Source organism: Lasiosphaeria miniovina (genome assembly GCF_030549165.1).
Source record: "Lasiosphaeria miniovina strain SMH2392-1A chromosome Unknown B0T26scaffold_6, whole genome shotgun sequence".
In the NCBI taxonomy this organism is placed as follows: Eukaryota; Fungi; Ascomycota; class Sordariomycetes; order Sordariales; family Lasiosphaeriaceae; genus Lasiosphaeria; species Lasiosphaeria miniovina.
In genome coordinates, this window is record NW_026848225.1 from 899,254 (window position 1) to 918,345 (window position 19,092).

A 19,092-nucleotide genomic window follows, 5' to 3' on the forward strand; every position below is an offset into this window, starting at 1 on the left:
GTATTTTTTTCTAGTCTCTGAGCTCCCCAGGACTAAAGAGTCAAGCCCTATATAGAATTAGCCGTAGAAAGCATTATGGAGACTCTTTTCTTACTAAAGCCCGCCATAATACCGGCCTTATCGACGTAGAAAGTAAGCTCAGGCCTGACCCAGCCGTATTCTTTCTCTCTAATGTCAAAATACCAGTTGACGGCTTTGGGAGTGAAGCCATTAAATAGAGCGGCTTCCATTCTCTTGCCTATTTTGGCTTTTATCTCGGGATTACGGGCTTTGAAGCCCTCAATCCACTTTTTCTTTAGGACTTCTTTATCCCCCTTTTTTACAAGTAGTGTTCTGACAATACTAAACACTTGCGAATAGCTAGGGGCATAGCCGAGGCTCTCTTGACGAACGACCCATTGAATGAGCCGCTTTTCTTCTTCAGCCGTAAGGCGACGATGCGGCTGATCAGCCTCATCTTTAGGGGGTATTCCTTGAGTCTGTCGTTCAATGTTGTGTACAGTAAACCGTGTCTTTGGGCAGATTTTCGAATTGAAAGCTTATTATCTGTGACACCAAGGTATGCATTAAGCATATCGTCTTCGGTATAGGTAGACATGCTGGTGGTACAACACAATACACACTCGAAGATAGGGAGGAAAGAAGTCAAGGAAGCTAAAGGACGCTAATTTGCAATTAATTTGCGACGGTGTAGCGTAAAAAGTAGGGCTTGTGGGCTGACAAATCTACACTAAAATTAAAGTGCATGCAATTACTTAACCAAATATACTTTTTACTTGCGAATAGCTTCAAAATTGACTATGCTACGGTTGTTCAAAGATGTGGTGTTTTGGTGTAAAAAGTGATCGCCTGGCCTGGGTGATCGGGTGGGGGATTGTGGTGCGTGCGTGGTATCTATGTTGAGGCTCTGGCTAGAACCAACAAACTGCAACTCAATTCTATTTATACTGGATTAGTGCGAGTGGTGAACAGTGGCGTTACGGAGTCGGGGCAGACACGCTACAGTCCCCCTCGAGAACTCCTACCGGCTCTACGCCACCTTGCACAAGGTAGGTAGGTAACCGCGCCAAGTCAAGAACTTTTAACAAGGCAACTCCAACAGAAGAGAGCATACAAGTCCACTGCACATCAACATCCAGCACAATAAATAAGGCTCCCCAAAGACACCAGCCTGGGCAGCCCAGCACAGGGGACCCCAAGCCGGGGCCATTTCAAGTTCGGCACACCCTTCAGGGTGTTACCAGGGAGCCTGTACTAGAGCGTCTCTTTTACTAAGCAGTGTGAACTGCAGTCTTGCTAAACCGGACTGGCCCCTAGCAATGATCCAGACACGAATGATGTAGGCCAGTCCTAGATCTCATCGGATCAAGGGGTGGTTGGGAACACCGAGAATAAGGTGCAGCTTGCTTTTCCGGTCTACAAGCGCACATGTTAGCCAGAGGGCCTTTTGTAGACCTGGCGAGTAGTTGTGTCCAGCTTCCGAGCTTGTATCCAAACCATCTAGGGTATCATGAGTCCACCCTCAGGCCCGCGGCGAATTTCCGCGCCACCCAGGCAGCTCCATGTTCCTCGTACTCTTGCTTGGTGACGGCAAGCTTCTCGACGTGCTCGTGCCTGGCAAAGTTGGCAGCTCCTATCCAGGTGCTTGCGATGGGGTCGGCTGGGCAGGCCACTCTGACGATGCAGGCGTCTGGCACCCTCTTGAGAATCTCGGTCTGCAGGCGCTGGATGACATTTGGGATCAGAGAGCTTCCTCCCACGACCACAATGTTGGCCAGCAAACCGGGCCAAAGGCCTATTGGCAGCACCGAAAGCGACTGCATGATGACATCTGCGAGGCCAGGCTGCCGCATGCCAATGTCGGAGGGGTCGAAGAGTATCTCGGGAACGATGAAACGCTCGTTCCGCAGAGTCAGGATGTCCTCGGCAGACACCCCGCCCTTCCGGGTCCGGGAGAGGCGGGTGGGGTCGTACTCCTGTACAATGCCATGAAACCGTGTGTGAGAGTCTGGTAGAACATAGTCCATGGCAATGCCGGCACCGTTTATGTAGTCTTCTCGACGTTCCCCTTGGGTACCTTTCCACGACTTTTCAAGGTCGCCATTGAAGTCGAGCGACGCATAGCAGGCGGCCTCTTTCATCTCATTGACGACATACGGGTCATTACGCATATCGAAGTAACGTACAGATATCAGGCGTGTGAGGTAGTTTGTCATGAATTTCCCGCCCACGTTCAACCTTCGGATGGCAGGGTGCAACGGCCGGCCCTGGATGATAGGCGTGACCGTCGTGTGTGAGTATCCAGAGTCGACAAGAAGCATGACCTCGGCAGGGATGTCGACGGTGGTTTCTGGTGTCTTTGGGGCTTGAAATATGCTTTGGATGTCTTGGTATGCGTTGAAAGCCGGGCCTAGAGGAGGGAATCTGGTCAGCATGGCAGGGGCGGCAAGATGGGGAGTCAGACAGAGACATGGGAGCAGAAAAGACGCACCGATGCCACGGTAGTAGCTGGCAAATCCAAACTCCTCAAACACCATCTGGTCGCAATGCACCTGCAGGGCTGGCAGCGAGTTTGGCTGCTCGGACAAGACCAAGCGCGTCTCGGAGGGGTCGCATTTCTGGGGCGCCTTGTCGTCGAAGAACTCGCGATCCCATATTTCTTTCTGGGCCTCCCAGTTGACAATAAATCCCTTCTCGACCGGACGCCGGAGTGCAAGGTCTCCAAAGTCTTTGCACTTGTCGAACTCGGATCCGACGTATATCTTCTTGTGGCGGTCGCGAGCGATGCAGTTCGGAATGATGCGCGGGGCCGGTGTGCTAGCGACACTATCGCTGCCGCTGTTGCTGCTAGTGCTGTTGCGCTTCACGAAGCCAGCCTTGATGGTGTTGGCGCCATTGTCGAGAACTAGTGTAATTGATGGAGGCACCGGGCCTGCGGCTCGGGGCTTCCGACTACCCCCAGCCATGCCAGCGGGCGCGGCGTGTTTGTTGCGGGCGGTCTCGCGATGCACTGCGGTTGTTGCTCTGTAGAGGCCCAGACCAGGGCATATTTGCCGGCCCCGAGAGGTGGGTTGAGAGGTGGGTTGAGTAGTGGGGCTGTCAGCTTCTGCCGGCCCGTCAAAATTTGGAGGGTCCGTCACGAGTCAGGAACTGTTAAACACCACAAAAAAAGAGTGCCGGTTGATCCCTGCCCTGCACGATATATAACCCTCAACAAATGGGATTAGGTCATCAGCTCAAAAGGCAAACTCCAGACTCTCAATCGGCTGGATGGTGGAGTGGTCTAACACGCTAGTCTCAAGAATCATATCTTGACCCCGAAAAGGGGATGCATGCATACTAGTCTCGCAAGAGGCGTGGGTTCAAATCCCACTCCAGTCAGTCAAGCAATATTTCTCTCCTTCTCAGGAAGAGGTTTTTTTTTCGCTAAAACTTTCTGGTAATTTTAGTCTTTTGGAGAGGGGAAACAAGAACACCACCCACCACAATCTTTTGCAACGCGAAGAAGTTATTTAATTATTCAGTTTTTAATTTGTTAATTACAATGTGTAACTATTTAGAGCCTTCTTCACGTATTGTAAGTTTTCCTCGTCGGGTTGTTAACTGTTTGCAAGGTGAGCACAACCATGGAGGTCTGTTATATTTCTGTTAGCCCTGGCGAGCACTTTGATAATTATCAAAGGCAGCGTGGGGGCGGGCGGTGTAGGTGTATTATTGTGTTTCCCTCTCCCTCAGGGCTCTAAATCTAATTAGCAGGGTGCTTTACTTTGAAACCCTTCGTCGTTTAATCTTAATTGCATGAATAGGTAAATGGGAACTTCACATCCTCCTCTCATCTCCTCTCATGGCCTGCTCACCTGCTTGCGAGAACACAACTGACGTAATAGCTCTAGAGCTGTTACAGAGGACATGAATGCACCGGTAATCATGTAAATGTCAATTCGACACTACGAGTATTGGCTCACTCATGGTCCTCGTCTACCTAGGTGAAGAAATCATCTCTCAGACACTGCTAGCCGATTAGGTATATAGGAGAGGTATGGAAAAATACAAGCATACTGCTGCGAGGCTAGTGAGGATGCAAGACCGAGTTGAATAAAATTACCGTAATGGAACTCGAAACTCGATACTGGTTGCGTACTCCTTTTTGTTTACACCTTTCTTTCGCATTATGGCACGTGTAAATAGTCCCAACATGCTGGTTGCTGTGTTACTACTCAAAACATTTATCAGGGTGCGGGGATGGAGTCGGAGATGGAATTTTTGACTCAGCAAGAACCAGGCACATCGCAAGGCGGATTCATCAACATGAGCAAAACTGCTAGGCCTGTTCTTCGCGGGGTTTTCCTTCTGATCACAACATCGTCACCCCATGCCTCACCCGCGGCGTAATCAATCTTATTTCCCCTCGGCAATGGACGACCCCTACGAATTCCGTCCACTCCCCGACGCGTCGTGCCACATGCGGCTCCTGACTCTGCTCGGAGCCGACGAGGCCAGCGCGCCCGTCGAATGCAAGATGCGGGTAGTCGGGCTCGGCAGCCAGCAGCCGGGGGAACAAGTTCCGTACGAAGCCCTCTCGTACACGTGGGGAGCGGACGTCCACGACGAGCCTGTCCGCGTCGACGGACGCCCTCTGCGGGTGACGCGGAATCTCCACCACGCCCTCGCGCGGCTGCGACGGCACTCCTCACAACCGCCGCGCGTGCTGTGGGTCGACGCCATCTGCATCAACCAGGGCGACGACGACGAGAAGAACCTGCAGGTCTGCGAGATGCGGCACATCTACGGCCGCGCCGCAGCCGTCGTCGCCTGGTTGGGCGAGTCGGATCCGGACCTGGAGGCTGCTATGTGCTTTTTGCAGAGTCCCGCCGCCAAGTCGTTCGAAAAGCTCAACGTGCTCGACGACTATCCGCTTGCGGGCCTGGCCGCGGCGGCCGACAGAGAGCTGGACTCGGTCGCCGCGGTGCGCGAGCTGACCGCTGCATTTCTCAAGGGAGCCCTGGACAAGGTCGGGTTCGCAGCGGAGCATGATTTCTCGTCCGGCGGCGCGGCAAAAACCCAGCTGAGGCTGGCGGTCCCGGGCCTTGCGAAGCTGTTCCGCAAGGACTGGTTCTCGCGCGTGTGGGTGGTTCAGGAAGTCCTCGGCGCCAGGGTCGACCCGGTGGTCCTCTGCGGAGATGCCCAGGCGTCGTGGAAGACGACGCAGGCTGTGGCCCTGCAGCTGGCGTCCGACGATAAACTAAAACACGCGATTCTCCCAGAAGGCTTCCTAAACATGGGCGTGCTAAGCATGACGCACGGATTCCCGTTCCACTCCCTCGAGCACCTCCTCAAGGCCACGGCTGAGCGCCAGGCCACGAACCCCAGCGACAACGTCTACGCGCTGCTGGGGCTTGTCCACCGCAGCGAGGCCATCACCGTCGACTACCGCGTCCCCGCGGCGCTCGTCTGCCAGCGCGCCATGACCACAATCTTCAAGACGCGCCAGGACCTCCACTGGCTTGCCTATGCCTGCGGGGCCCAGCACCAGCAGCCAGAAGTTCCGTCCTGGTGCGTCGACTTCTCCAACAAGACCTGGCTGCGGGACAAGCTCGAAGACGACTGGGGCGTGACCGCCGGACCCTGGCCCACCAGGCTTCCCTGGGAAACCGGAGCCTCTCACGGGCGGTACCCGCCCACCTACTCCCACGACGAGGCCACCGGCACCCTCGCAGTTACCGGGAAAGTTGTCGGAGTTATAAGCTATTCGCAAGCCCCAAGCGCGGGGGCAGGACTGGACGTATTTGTCAGTGAGTGACTAGATAGCCCCTAAATTCCAGAAGGTCAGCAACAGAGCCAGCATATTAACGCCATTTCCTATCTAGACGACGCCTACCAATTCCTCGCTTGCGCGCTCCCCAAGTTAAAGCGGCGAGTCGGGCTAAACACCGTGGCATCGCGCATGGCTGCGGGGCTCCTCTGGCGGACGATTGGCCGGGGCGAGCTCTTTGACTTTCTGCTCAGGGGCGACCATGGCAATAATAACAAAGCCCCTTCCGCCAAAAGTCTACTGTGGAGCGCCGCCAGCCAAGGCAGCACCATGTTCGACAACATCGGACGACACCAAGACGGCGGCGGCGGCTACGCTTCTCTCGAGGCACACTCGCAGCAACTGCTACAGCCCAAGTTCCTCTGCCTGCGCGAGCCGTGGGCGCACGAGGTCAGCCAGCACACCCCGCTCGCCCTCGGCGCAGCCGAAGAAGCGCTTGTCACGCTTGCGTACAAGGCGGCCAGCAGCTGCTACGTCTCGACCGACACGGGATACTTTGGGGTATCGGGGCACCCTGTGCAGCGAGGCGATATGCTTTGCATTCTGTTTGGATGTAAGTGGCCGGTTGTTCTCCGGCCGCGTTGTGCGGAGCAGGAAGAGAGAGAAGGCTTTTCGCTGGTCACAATCGCGTACTGCGACGACATCATGCACGGAGAGGCTCTCGTGGCGGCAGCGTCGGATTTCACGCGTGAGAGGACGTTTTTTTTGCGGTAGAGAGAGTAACAGCGCCATGGTTACTGCGAGAAAACATTGTATTTATACTACGGGGCTCGAACTGCCAATTACTTGCAAAATAGGAAGGCAAGACGGCCTTCCTTCAACGTGCCACGCCCACCGGCATCCCTGCTAACTCAACCAAGCTGGGTATCTAGACAATCTCTGCGCTATTCTTGGTCTCGGAATTCGTCTCGTGGTGTTGTGCCGTGCTCTTCAGCTCGGCGGAATTGTTCCGGCTCGCCAACAGCTGCTTCTCGTCAAATGCCTCGTCCTGGGCCTCGGCGTCGAGGTTACCGTAGCGGCCAATCTTGTACCAGGGCAGGTCGAAGAGCCTGTTCATGGACTCGAGGCTGCGACCTCCCGTCTCGGGGACGATAAACCACACCCACACGGCGCCCAGGATGGTCACGGCAGTAAAGAACCAGAAGGTGCCCAAGGACGAGATGCCGCCCTGCGAGGTCGGCAGCAACAGGACGGGCACCGCGCGGGAGTTGCCATACTGGTTGGCGAAGTGAAAGGCCATTGCCAGGGAGGTGCAGAACGCGCGAATGCGGAGTGGGAACAGCTCGGCAGTCAACAGATACTGCATGCTGTTCCAACCAAGAGCCCAGCCGACACCCGACAAATAAATCATGGCGATGGCGCCCTTGGAGGGCCCAACCTCGGATGACGAGAGCCTGTAGCCTGGATTACGGCCAAGCTGGGGCACCGACGTCAAAAAGGCGGCGACATAGAGCACCGAGATTGCCTGGAGGGCGATGCCTAGTAGCAGCGACCGCTTGCGGCCGATGAAGTCGACGAGGAACAAGGCGCAGATCACGGCTGCGACCAGCTTGACGATGCCAAACACGGCCGTCACCAGCAGCGACTCATCGGTGCCCGTGATGCCAAGAAGGCTGAACAGGTCTGGGGCGTAGAGCGTGATGGAGCCGGCGCCGGACCACTGGGACAGGATCTGGGCGCCGATAGCAATACCAACGCGATACAGGTTGCTGGGGATGGTGAAGGCTTCTCTCAGGATGCCCATGAAGCCGGCGCCCTTGGTGGCCTCCATCTCGGCGTGGTGGCTGAGGGTGATGGCGTTGACCTCGCGGACGACGTACTCGTGGTCTGAGGGCAGATTTCGCAGGCGCGACATGACCTCGAGGGCCTTGTCATGCTTGCCAGACTTGATCAGGTAGCGCGAGGTCTCGTATTGGAAAAAGGTGAGGACAAAAATAAGGCCGGCAAATATGATGTGCAAACTGGTCGGAACAAGCCATCTTTTAGGGGTAGTGTCGCCAATGTTCAGTTGACAGCCGTAGTTGGTAAAGTACGCAAGGACGATACCCAGGTAGACGAAGCCGGTGAAAAAGCAGGTGCACAGGCCGCGGATGCTGGCCGGGGCGATCTCGGCAATGTAGATGGGCCCGACGACGGCCGTCTGGCCTACTCCAAGACCGGCGATGAACCTGCCGGCATACACGGCACCAAGGCTGTTGCCGTGGCCCATGAAGATGGCGATGCCAAGTGCCCACAGGACGCACAGTTGGCGTGTCGCCCAGATACGGCCGATCCTGTCGCAAACCACAAAGGCACTATATTGTGGACGGTTAGTATTCGGAGACATGATAGACAGACACACATGCGCATATGCAAACACGCATGCAGAGGCGGCAGAGACAGCTAGGTCTAGGTCGACTTACATGAGAGCCCCACCCACGCTGCCAACCTGGACCATGGCTGACACATTTGCTTTGATATTCGCCTGGTCGACTTTGTTATAGGACGAGTAGTTGATGGTGCTTTGGAACTGCTTGCTGTTGAAAGCGCCGCTGATCAGGCCCTCGTCGACGCCGCGGGCAGCGCCCAGCAGCGCGAACGAGACGACAGCGAACCATAGTCTCCAGTTGAAGACCTCTTTGGGCTCGCCCAGGTTCTTCAACTTGAAGATGTTGACGGGTTTCTTGACACCACCGGCCATGCTGGGCGACGATGACGTCCAAGGGGGGGAGGGGCAGGATGTAGTGGAAGGGTTGGCGCGGGAAGAGGCCAGGCCAGTTTAAATCCAGACCACAGATCTGCCGTAGGACACTGGCTACTTCTACCTCTCGAGATTGGGCAACAACAAGGTCAGATCTAGACGAAAACCCGCCGGGATGGACGCGTGCAGGGGGGGAGGGGGTTGGCGACAAGGTCCGACGACTTCATGTTGCTGCGTATAGATGCCGTCTTCTTGCTGCGTACTCCGTATAAATTCCAAAAAGGACACAGGCGAGGTCAGATGTGATGTGCTATTTGATGTGAGTGTCTAGACAACTAGTGTAGACCAGAACATGGAAAAGGTGCCGGCATTCGACCAGGCAGCATCATGGACAATGGAGAAATGGGCAACTTGCTCAACATGATGGACGACCTTGGACTGACTGCCCAAGATCACAATCCGTTCTGCATGTAATCCGGGGTAGTGGTATGGGGAAGCGGGGACTCCGTTTGGCTGGGCGTTCGGAGGATTTTCGAGGGCGGTAGGTCGTCTCCAAACCCTGGATACCCCGCATGTTGTGTGTTTTTGGGTCTGCAGTGGCGGATGACGATGTGGCCCGGTGTAGATCGTTTGGGGCAGGTGCTTTCCGGCAGTGAGACACGCCGCGGGCATCTCCCACTCTGAACGGAACAAACGTGCTGGGGGTATCAAAGTTTGCGTTCCACCGCGTCAAATGCTGAACAGCAGCGGATGGGTCATCCCACTCCCAGATGATGCGGGAAACGCAATGTCGGTGAAAAGAGACTGGAAGCCAGACGGCCGAAGAGCGCCTTCTCTTGTAACTACCTTACAATTGGCAATCGCGGTGTGGTCATGGCTCACAGGTAAGGCACCTTACTGTGCACCACAACATTTGGAAAAGTTTCGCATGCAATGTGACGTTGGTCGTTCTTTCCTTCCCTGCGAAACTGACAGCGTTGTCGGCCCTTTCAAGACTCGTGATCCGAATTTGCCCGCCCTACCAGCGACAGTGCAAGGAACGCCGATCCTTGCCATTTTTTCCTTCCCTTTTTTTTTCCCCCGGGCTATCTTCTTTCGCCCCACAGTTGCCCCCGCTCGGGACGCAGCCGAAGTCTTTTATATCTGTACGCACTACGAGTGCAGAGTACGGAATACAACGGCATAGAAAGCAATTAATTGTCTGAGCTGAGATGTGGCCATTCGACGTGTAAACCGTTGCGTGTTCCGTACAGTACAGAATACGGATACAGCGGGAATCTTTGTCAAATACCCCGCGTCGTCACACTGTACTTGACTTAACACAGCTCGCGTCTCACAACCTCTCGCTCTTATTACTCCGTTAAGACCTGACTCCCGACGCCATGGCAGCCCCAGCGAATCCCATCCTCCGCGTAGGACACGAAAATGCCCATGCGTTCGTTGTCGCCATGCTCGAGGCCTCTGGCGTCTCCTCCAAAAACGCGCCCATCATTGCCAACGGCCTGGTGCAGGCAGACCTTCGCGGGGTCGAGAGCCATGGCGTCAACCGCATCCCCTCGTATCTGGCCCGTATCCGCAACGACGTCCTAGACCCGAAAGCCGAGCCCACCCTCACGGAGGTGACCCCAGTTGTTGCACAGGTGGGTTACCCAAATTAATTAATTGACCCGACTGTTCCATTGGTACTCTTAAAAGCACCCTAGAACCCTGGGGGTACTCTTATTTGTTTTTGCGTTCAGTTCTACCTGTTGACATCGGTTTCCCATGGTCATTCATGGTTTGGTAATTGTTTGCTTCCCTCTTTCTGCACGCCAAGTATTTACCCCCTTTTTTTTTCTTGGCTCACACCTCCCCTCTCTGCACAGGTCGATGGCCACAACGGCTTCGGCTTTCCTGCCGCACACCTCGGCATGGGCGCGGCCATCGACATGGCACGCACCTTTGGCATCGGCATGGTTAGCGTTAAGCACAGCAACCACTTTGGCATGTCGGCGTGGATTGTGCGTCAGGCCGTCGATGCGGGGTTCCTGTCCCTGGTCTTCACCAACTCGTCGCCAGCACTCCCCGTATATGGCGGCAAGTCGCAGCTCATGGGCGTCTCGCCCATCGCCTGTGGAGCGCCCAGCGGCGAGAATTCCAAGCCCTTTATCCTAGACATGGCACCATCCGTGGCCGCCCGCGGCAAGATCTACAAGGCGCTGCGTCGTCAGGAAAAGATACCCTCGGACTGGGCCCTCGATAGCCACGGCAATCCGACCGACGACCCCCAGGAGGCCCTCAGGGGCGTCATGCTCCCTATGGGCGGACCCAAGGGCTCGGCACTGGCTATCATGATGGATGTCTTCTCGGGTGTGCTGTCGGGCTCCGCGTTCGCCGGCGCCGTCACAGGGCCCTACGACATGTCCAAACCCGGCGACGTCGGCCACTTCTTCGTCGCCATCAAGCCGGACCTGTTTGTCAGCCTGCAGGACTTCAAGGAGCGCATGGATGTATTGTACCAGCGCGTCGTCGGGTCCGAGAAGATGCCAGGCGTCGAGAGGATCTATTTTCCCGGGGAGATCGAGCAGCTGACCGAAGAGAAGAGGCTGAAGGAGGGCATCCCGTACGTCCAAGACGAGATCGATGCCCTCAACGCCGAGGCGGAGAAGCTCGGGGTTGCCAAGATCCGGCTCATGCCAAACTGAGCGACTTCGGACCACCGCTGCTTCGAATTTCCCTTTTGAATAGAACTGAACTCCTTTTCCTGCCTTTCGCACTAGATCTGACCGAGTTTGTTGCCGATAGTAGGTAGGTTCACGTGGTTGTTTATGCCACGGCCTCTGGCGCCCTGCAACTCGACCACCACTTGGAGTTGGCACTCGACGTGGCTGCATTTACGCAAGCTCAAACAATAATAAGGATCTCCTCCCCATTAGAATCGCAGTCTCATTCTCACAGGTTGGTGTTGTTTTCAGTCTCGTAGGCTGCATTTTGCGCGTGTCTGTAGAGTCAGCGCGCACACAGGTAATTAAGGTGCAGTCAGGGCTGGGGAGGCTGCGACTTGGTCAGATGGACGTTTTTGCATTTCGTCCTACGTCGGTAAACTGAACACCCTCGGGACCACTCGTCAGCATACACAACCATCCCTTACTCGTTGGAAAACTCAGGGTCAAGTCCGCTCTCCAGACTCCCAGAGGTGAGCCAATGAGAGTACATTCCTTGTTCGTCCCAACCTCAAGCATGGAACTTTGGACGACCAACAAACCCCCTAAATGCACTGCGGCTGCCAGGTGCAAATTTTGGGAGTACTCGGCCCTGGAGGGAATGGGCCGGGGAGGACCTCGCGGCCAGACGGTGAAGCAATCAGGTATGTATGTACATCCCGTCTCATGCGTGGCATGTTCCAGAATTATTTTAGTACCTGAGGCGCGGGACTTTGGAACCAATGTTCGGCGCCGCAGCGGCGGCGTGCGGCCCAGGCTGCGGGGCCCGTTTGCTGGCAGAGCCGGGATCCACCCCGAAGGTCGCTTGGATTGTGGTAGGACTGTCCCGGGGCCCGGCCCGGCCCGGCCCGGCCCGGCCCGGCCCGGCAACCAACTAACTAACCGTTGCCCGTGCCACACCGCCGAGCTATTCCCCGATGGTGTAACTACCTCAACGATCGGGGCCTCCGAGTCTGACAGGCATCGCAACACCGCTGAGGCGGCTTTTGGGCGTCCCCAGGCTGAACTTAGCCATCACGAGCAGTTGGCCTGGCCTGAAACGTACCTCGCTATTAAGAATAGCCAAGTGGCAGAGCTGCGGCGGCGGCCTTAGTGGGCTGTGGTCCGAAAATAGTGGACAAACTAAATCCCCCTGCGTTGTTTCTTTGGCTCTAAAAAGAAGCACATGACTTTCTACCTCCCATCTATGTACACATTGTTGCATACATCGCCAAAGACCTCCATGGTGTGGGCCAGGTTGTCCTGGACGAGCCTGACGCGCGCGGCCATGTCCCTGCCGAGGGGCAGCAGGCGCTCGGCCTCGCGGCCGGTGCCGACGGGGCCCTCGCCGACGACGACGTCGAAGACAGCCCGTACGGCCTTGTCCTTGTCGCCGTCAGGCTGGAACTCGCCGCTCATCAGGCGCATCGTCTGGTCGGCCACGGAGCCCCTGTAGTCGTCGGGCAGCGGCGTCGCGCCCATGGCCGCCACGCTCGGCATGTTTGTGTTGAACGTGCCCAGCATGACGACTAGCAGCCGGACGTTGAACGGCGCGATCTCCTTGGCCATGACCCGCGACATGGCTGCCAGCCACAAGATGGGTGTGTCAGCTTCCAGCGTTTCCATCACCTAGAGAGACTTAATCAAGACAACTCACCGTCCAGAGCGGCTTTGGCAGCGGCGTACGCGCCCATGCTGTCGCGGCCCTCGAGCGCAGCGCCCGTGCTGATATTAACGACGATACCGGACCGGCGCTGGCGCATGTGCGGCAGCACGGCGCGGACCAGGCGCGCTGGGCCAAAGTATAGCAGGTCCATCTGCGCGCGCAGCTCGTCCTCGGTGTAGATTTCGGACGGCGCGTGGATCGACCCGCCGGCGTTGTTGACCAGCACGTCAATCTGGTGGCCGTTGTGTTCGAGCTCAGCCACGACCCGGCCCGAGTCGCGGTCCGTCACGTCGAGCGCCAGCCACGTCCCGCCGTTGCGCTCCACCTCGGCCACCAGCTCGGGCGTGCGCACCGGCGAGCGTGAGGTTGCGATCAGCTTGTGGCCCCGCGCTTGCACCAGCCGCGCAAGTGACAGGCCGATCCCAGAAGAGCAGCCTGTGATGAGCCACGTGAGCGGTCGCCTGGGCGTGCTGAGAGCGGGGGCGGACATGGTTAAGTGTTTACTGGTTTTGATGTGCGGTCGTTGAGGCTCGTTGGGCGAGTTGAAATGATTATTTACTTGATTGGGCCAATAATAATAGTAATAATTCCGGATCAAACCTGCGCCGCACGGCGGCCCTTATATCGGCCGTTGGGAACCGCGCCGTCGCGCCTTCGGCCTTCCGCCGCTAGGTTGGTTGTGACGTTGAAACGGACTTTAGCGGCGGTGATTGCGGATTTGCCTGCTAAGTCCGCAAAGGGCGGCCTCCGTAAGTAGAATGGCGGCGATTGCCCACGGTAACGATTAACCGGCGCAGTTGGCTGGGTTGCTATGCTTCAAAGGCCAACAATGGGCCAGAGAAAAAGAGGAAGAAGGGGTGTGATTGGCGCCAGGGCCCGCATTGTCAGGCGACCAAAGGGGCAATCCTGTACAAGCTAGGGAGATGACAATGAATAGTCGTGGGTGGTGTTGGCAGAGACCGTTGGGAAGGTTCATGTTACACAAAGTCTCTCACACGCCCATCTCAGCGGCCGGTGCCCCTGATTAGTGGTGGTGGTGACGCTTACCTCGCAGCAGCAGGAGAGAGAGATGCCTACTTGGGTGTTGGAACAGGAATATCTCACGGATAAATCTTGAAAGGGCAGCTGGAATTACTCGGAGTTAGGAGTTCGAGATTAATAACGAGCGCGAATCAATTACTGATAGGAAGCTGGAGGGGCTCCGCGGAGTTTAGAAGAGAACGAGTTGTTCCAAAGATGGGGGGCATAGGTTGAAATAGTTATGACTTCTTTATGAGACCGTCTTCTCAAATGGGAAATCTGATAGCAAAGCCCCCCGGGTGTCAGGTAAGTTTAGTACCCTGACGCTGACTTCCTGCATGGCCTAAATGCACAACCAAGATATGGGATGACCGGGTATTCATCAGTGGCGTGAGATGGACAATATACTTGGTAAGTGATCAGAACTACATTTCATGTTTGACGCGGCAGGTGTTGGAAATGGTATTCGATTAAAAACAGAGTAGAAGAGAAAGCTTGTGATACAACTTTTCCTTGTCAACACATAATAATACCACAGAAGGCCAATTATAGACCCCTTTTTCCTTCCCACACGATTAGAAATTAAACAGGTAGGTAGGCATATCGAGAGATATAATAAAAACACAAAAGGGACAATAGCGGGCTACTACAGCCGCCCTATCATACCCATACCCATAGCATAGTTGTAAGGAACCTGCTTGGCGTCGTGCATGGCCATGGGGTCCATGGGGTCGGCGCAGGCGTAGCGCACCAGCCAGCTGACATCGCGGCCCTTGTGGCCGTCGCAATTCTTGCAGCCCTTGCGCGCCATCTCGAGGCCCTCCATGCCGGCGCTGACGCCGTTCTTGTGCTGGCCGGCCGTCGTCGCCGCGAGGCCCGTCCAGCTCAGCCGCTTGCCGTTGTTGCCATTGCTGCTGGCACCGTCCTTCCTCTTGCGCGACGCCGCGTAGTAGTTGGTGATGGCTGCGATCTCGCGCTTCTCGGCGCAGTCCCGGTCGATGGTCATGACGCTGTCCAGCACGCTGCGCCGCCCCGCCACCGCCGCCCCTGCTCCTTTACCTCCCGCCCCAGCCGCTGCCAACATCGCCATCTGCCCCGGGAACAGCGCCAGCATGTAGTCCTCCATCATCATCCCCTTCATGGCGTTGCCAGCGGGGCCGGGTTGTTTTTGCGGTGTCGCTCCTGCTGCTGTTGTTGTCGATGTCGATGTCGATGGTGACACGACGTCGTTGACGATAAAGACGCCGCCACAGAACCGGCCCTCCATGTTCATGCGCACGCTCTGCAGCACGCCCATCTGGGCGAACGGGTCGGCGACGAGGGCGAAGTGCTCGACGTGGACGCCGCGGCGCTCGTGCAGCAGCTTGGCGTCGGCGGGCTGGTGGTGGTGCAGGGCGGGCTCATTGCTGCCGCTGCTATTGCTGTCCTCTCCCAGCGGCAGGACGAACTCGGCGGCGGCGGCGCCAAACGTGTAGACCTCGAGCTTGCGCAGCTTGTCGGCGGGCACGTCGGCGCACAGCTGGGCGACGGCCTGGGCGGCGAGCACGGCGCCGTGGTTCTGCGCCAGCACCACGACCCGGCTCAACGAGTCGTCTAGCACCGCGCTGCGCAGCTGCGCGTACAGCGTGCGCCGCGCCGCGCTCGGCACCGCCAGGCACCGCTGCAGCATCACCGCCGCCAGGTCCAGCGGCAGCCCGTACGTCGGCATGCAGATGCACGTCATGGGCCGGCTGAACAGCCGCGACAGCGCCGGGAGCGTCGTGTGGTGGCAGTGGCGCGAGCTTTTGTTTGGTTTCGTCAGCAACCTAGACCTTGACAGTGGTTTGATATTCTTCACTGACCTCATGCCTATGCCGCCTAGGAACAGCCACTTCTCGTCCTCGGTCTCCTGGCCCATCATCCAGCCCTTGGAGCCGGCGGAGCTGTGGTGGGTGTGGTCGCGGGCGTTGAGCAGCCAGCACACGGCGGCGACGTAGGCGGCACAGGTGGCGGCCCACAGGGCGAAGACGGCGCCGGGCAGCGCGAGGGCGAGCGGGACGGCGGCCAGCAGCATGCACATCTCGACGCCCGCCAGGTGCATCTGCACGGCCAAGTGGCTCGTGTCAGCCCACGACATGTGGCGGCGCTGCGTCCACACGGCCCAGCACAGCGCGGGCATGGCCGCCACCATCTGCGCCGCCTCGCGCCGCAGCACCGCCCACGCCGGCTGCTGCGACCGCGGTATGGTCCCGCACGCCCCGTCGCACAACGGCGGGATGTACGTTACGGGTGATGACGACGACGGCGACATGGCCGGCATCTTGGTGTTCGCCGCCGTGGGCGACATGGTAGCTGGCGACTTCATCTTGGGCGAGACCAGCGGCGACGGCGTCCTCAGTCGGGGCATGTCTCCGGAAGGAGACAAAAGGAGAGTCGAGGGCTGCTTGTTGTGCGGGATCGGCCTCGGCGTTGGTGGGAAGGGGGAATCGAAATTCAATGCTGCCGAGGAAAGAATAGAGGAGGCGAAGAAGCAGCACGGCGATTCACGGCCGCATTATATCGTCCAAGGTGAGAAAGCGCGTCTGGATTTTCGTCTCGGGTGATCCCCCTTCCTCATCAGCGGCGCGAGCCGAGGAATTCTTTTTTCTTTTCTTTTCTTCGGTCCCCCTTTTTCTCGACGCGTGTTTATTCTTGCCGCCGAACGCGTTTGCATTCTTGAGCTAGAGGAGAATCAGCACTAGGGGGCACGGAGATATGTGGGTAATTTCCTCCGTCTTTGCGGATTGGTGTCTTGAGGCTTCAACGTTCCAGGCACGGAGCAGGGCCACATTCCTCGCGAACGATACGCGAGCCCAGAAAGATGGGCGAGTTTGCCCAAGCACAGGAAGGCAGTGGTGTGGAATTGAGCTACCCGCATTCCAGCCCTGTCTTGTAGCTCCCTCATAATGTCGGCTGGTGATTGCAGAACCCGGGTGCTTAGGTTCATGCCTCACTCGACACGATAAGACCAAGAGGGACCATCTACTTTGGCTGGAAAGATGAAAGTCTCAAACAGCGGTTTCAAGACATGTTGAAGCCTAGGCTATCCTGCTGAATGGTACTGAACCCATTAGCACATCAAGATTCAAGAGATTGAAAAAGAAAGAAGAAAAAGACAATTCAACAAACCACGTGTTGGAACGACGTCTTTCTCTCACGCCAAAGTCCGGCGACGTGAACACGGAGGCCAAACAAATGGTCGACTTTGATAGAGTCATAAATCCGTATAATTTTCTGTGCCCAGGCGGGTCGGCGCGCTCGACCAAGGTTCGTGCCGAATGCCGATGCAAGCAGCTCATGCATGCAAAGAGAGTCTGGTAGCCCACGACTGCGGTGCAGGGTGCGGAGCCGCGGGAAGGGAACAAGGTAAAGTGTGAGTGAGAAGTATAGTTATTGACAAAGGAAATCCCGCTATATACACCAATCTACTGTGCGGCCATCTTTTAGGGATTATGTCCAACTTGTTCCTCATCCTAGCTTGGTTCCTTTTGCAAATCTTGGATGAGTCCCTCATCCATCATCTATCATTCATCGTTCATCTCCTGTAAAATCATGTCTAGTCAACTAGACTCTCCCCTCTACCGTCCAATGCGTCATTAAAAATTCGTACGTGCGGATGCAGAAAATGCCAATATGCTTGGCCAGATTCCAGTCTGTGATTATGCCATGAGAGCCATGGACAGAAATGCAGGGGGGGTATATAACGCCTGTCCGTGCTGATGTGTTTATGGTGCCGCTGTGATGATGAAAACCCAAATGTGTTGTTTTGCGAGACGCCAAAAATCTTGGCCAATGAAAACCGTGGATGCATGCCCGACGGAATGAGGGGGGCGCCGGGGCGGCAGGCCGGGAGGGTCCGGTGGGGGGTTCTCAACGGAAATTCCGCATGCTGACCCACCACCCCTTCCCCCGCTTGCCGCTCTTTTCGGGGCCGTCCTCAGCATCAAGCTCCAGCCGGTACCGCACGACGCTGCCCCGATCATCCTCGAAGCCCATGTGTCTTTTACTCTTCGGGACGAAACAATCGGGGACCACGTGGCGCATGACCCAGCCTCGAACGCCCTTCCGAGCTGCATCGATGGCTGCGTATTCGAGCCGTCGTGTCTGGTCGCTTGTCCAGTAGTGTGTTGTCTGGGGCGGGAGAGGGTATGCCGATGTCTCGGAGCTCGACGGACAGTTGGGCCCGCCCGTGAAATCCGGAGCACGGCGGGCGTTGTCCGTCATTTCTGTTTCGTCCACCGGGGGTTCCGCGGTGGTGAAATGGGGGAAGTGGAAGAATGTTATTGGTTCCGACTGGCGTGACTGGTAGGCGGGACGGGTCGAGATAGACTGGCGTCGGCTGTTTCGCGGGAGGTACGAGACGGGGCCAGACTTTGTCGACCGCTGAACACATGGTCTTGTGCGCCGCCGGTGTGCGGACGAAGAGGCCGACGTTGTTGACATGCGTCGATGAGAGGATGGCGAGTCCTGCCGGGATATGGAGCCGTAGCCAGAGTCCTGACGGCTCATCTCGGGCGCCACCGACATGTCGTTCTCCTTGGAAGCGGGAAACACGGGAGAGTTCCGGACGGCCGGGCCCGGTGTAGGTGCTGGAACAAGGTTGGGTTCGTAGAGTTCGACTTCGTGGAAGCTGTGATAGGTCGTGTCTGAAGGAGCCAAGCTCACGCGTGAGAGAGGACGATCGGAGGGCGACAGGTGAGGCATGGCAGCGACTGCTCTGCAATCTGCTGAAGCATGACAACTCGACAAGTCGGGAGGAAGCTCAACGAGCTAGTTGAGAAAGCAAGAAGAAGCGTTTGGCCTGGGGGGGCCAAATGGCACTCTTCAATTGTTTAAACGGGGGGTCAGGCCAAGGGTGGATTACCAGATCAACCCAGGCGAGATGTGTCGGTTGCCACAGCGAAGCAAGCCCTGGTCTGTTAAATTGCTTTCGACCCCCCAAAAGTTGCGGTCAAGCTGTCTCCTGTCTGACTCGGTCGGGGAATAAACAATTGGCAGGCGGGTGGATGTTCATGAGGACTTTTGTGGGAAGCTTAAGCAAGACCCCTGAACAGCGCTGTCGGCGGAGAGGCGAATGAAGTGTGCCAATTGACGGCGGTGGCTCGACGAGCCAGTCTGCGATTGGCACGTAGAACAGCTGCGGGAAGCACCAGACAGGCTTGGCTTGCCGCGAATGCAGGTCAATATATGCAGGCTTGACCTGGGTGCAGGGCCT

The 19,092-nt window shown here is 57.0% G+C and overlaps 9 protein-coding genes and 1 non-coding gene across 10 annotated transcripts; 4 read left to right on the plus strand and 6 right to left on the minus strand.

Moving 5' to 3' along the window:
• Positions 1-1,384: 1,384 nt before the first annotated feature.
• Positions 1,385-3,035, minus strand: B0T26DRAFT_720905 (actin family). The gene is made up of 2 exons (XM_060442508.1): positions 2,492-3,035; positions 1,385-2,410 (listed from the first exon to the last, which is right to left on the minus strand). The coding sequence occupies exons 1-2, from the start codon at positions 2,964-2,966 to the stop codon at positions 1,509-1,511; spliced, it is 1,377 nt and encodes a 458-aa protein (XP_060292524.1). The 5' UTR covers positions 2,967-3,035; the 3' UTR covers positions 1,385-1,508.
• A 229-nt stretch (positions 3,036-3,264) lies between these two features.
• Positions 3,265-3,381, plus strand: B0T26DRAFT_t193. Its single transcript has one exon. It is a non-coding gene; the product is annotated as a tRNA-Leu (tRNA).
• Positions 3,382-4,414: 1,033 nt separating this feature from the next.
• Positions 4,415-4,825, plus strand: B0T26DRAFT_653955 (heterokaryon incompatibility protein-domain-containing protein; the record flags this gene model as incomplete). Its single annotated transcript, XM_060438504.1, has 1 exon — positions 4,415-4,825. A coding segment is annotated over one exon (411 nt), but the record flags the coding sequence as incomplete, so codon positions are not given.
• A 1,208-nt stretch (positions 4,826-6,033) lies between these two features.
• On the minus strand, positions 6,034-6,706 carry B0T26DRAFT_399334 (uncharacterized protein). The gene has a single exon (XM_060434800.1). It carries the CDS (start codon positions 6,542-6,544, stop codon positions 6,158-6,160), a length of 387 nt encoding a protein of 128 aa, XP_060292526.1. The 5' UTR covers positions 6,545-6,706; the 3' UTR covers positions 6,034-6,157.
• Positions 6,681-8,492, minus strand: B0T26DRAFT_678676 (general substrate transporter; the record flags this gene model as incomplete). Its single annotated transcript, XM_060440256.1, has 2 exons — positions 6,681-8,106; positions 8,215-8,492. The coding sequence occupies 2 exons, from the start codon at positions 8,490-8,492 to the stop codon at positions 6,681-6,683; spliced, it is 1,704 nt and encodes a 567-aa protein (XP_060292527.1).
• Positions 8,493-9,874: 1,382 nt separating this feature from the next.
• B0T26DRAFT_652134 (Malate/L-lactate dehydrogenase) lies at positions 9,875-11,176 on the plus strand (the record flags this gene model as incomplete). The annotated part of the gene is made up of 2 exons (XM_060438338.1): positions 9,875-10,132; positions 10,358-11,176. 2 exons carry the CDS (start codon positions 9,875-9,877, stop codon positions 11,174-11,176), a joined length of 1,077 nt encoding a protein of 358 aa, XP_060292528.1.
• A 249-nt stretch (positions 11,177-11,425) lies between these two features.
• Positions 11,426-12,327, plus strand: B0T26DRAFT_399269 (uncharacterized protein). The gene has a single exon (XM_060434799.1). The coding sequence runs from the start codon at positions 11,676-11,678 to the stop codon at positions 12,285-12,287; it is 612 nt and encodes a 203-aa protein (XP_060292529.1). The 5' UTR covers positions 11,426-11,675; the 3' UTR covers positions 12,288-12,327.
• A 40-nt stretch (positions 12,328-12,367) lies between these two features.
• On the minus strand, positions 12,368-13,329 carry B0T26DRAFT_742778 (uncharacterized protein; the record flags this gene model as incomplete). Its single annotated transcript, XM_060444165.1, has 2 exons — positions 12,368-12,756; positions 12,831-13,329. 2 exons carry the CDS (start codon positions 13,327-13,329, stop codon positions 12,368-12,370), a joined length of 888 nt encoding a protein of 295 aa, XP_060292530.1.
• Positions 13,330-14,323: 994 nt separating this feature from the next.
• Positions 14,324-15,858, minus strand: B0T26DRAFT_859874 (uncharacterized protein). The gene is made up of 2 exons (XM_060447731.1): positions 15,701-15,858; positions 14,324-15,640 (listed from the first exon to the last, which is right to left on the minus strand). The coding sequence occupies exons 1-2, from the start codon at positions 15,757-15,759 to the stop codon at positions 14,506-14,508; spliced, it is 1,194 nt and encodes a 397-aa protein (XP_060292531.1). The 5' UTR covers positions 15,760-15,858; the 3' UTR covers positions 14,324-14,505.
• Positions 15,859-17,747: 1,889 nt separating this feature from the next.
• Positions 17,748-18,593, minus strand: B0T26DRAFT_652833 (uncharacterized protein; the record flags this gene model as incomplete). Its single annotated transcript, XM_060438402.1, has 1 exon — positions 17,748-18,593. A coding segment is annotated over one exon (846 nt), but the record flags the coding sequence as incomplete, so codon positions are not given.
• Between the last annotated feature and the right edge of the window lie 499 nt (positions 18,594-19,092).

Excerpts from the sequence above, each read along its gene's own strand:
- B0T26DRAFT_720905 (XM_060442508.1), bottom strand. The coding sequence starts at position 2,966 with ATGGCTGGGGGTAGTCGGAAGCCCCGAGCCGCAGGCCCGGTGCCTCCA. Across the intron at positions 2,411-2,491 it reads CAGCTACTACCGTGGCATCG|GCCCGGCTTTCAACGCATAC; the intron begins GTGCGTCTTTTC and ends TCCCTCCTCTAG.
- B0T26DRAFT_399334 (XM_060434800.1), bottom strand. The coding sequence starts at position 6,544 with ATGGCGCTGTTACTCTCTCTACCGCAAAAAAAACGTCCTCTCACGCGT.
- B0T26DRAFT_399269 (XM_060434799.1), top strand. The coding sequence starts at position 11,676 with ATGAGAGTACATTCCTTGTTCGTCCCAACCTCAAGCATGGAACTTTGG.
- B0T26DRAFT_859874 (XM_060447731.1), bottom strand. The coding sequence starts at position 15,759 with ATGATGGGCCAGGAGACCGAGGACGAGAAGTGGCTGTTCCTAGGCGGC. Across the intron at positions 15,641-15,700 it reads CTAGGCGGCATAGGCATGAG|CTCGCGCCACTGCCACCACA; the intron begins GTCAGTGAAGAA and ends ACCAAACAAAAG.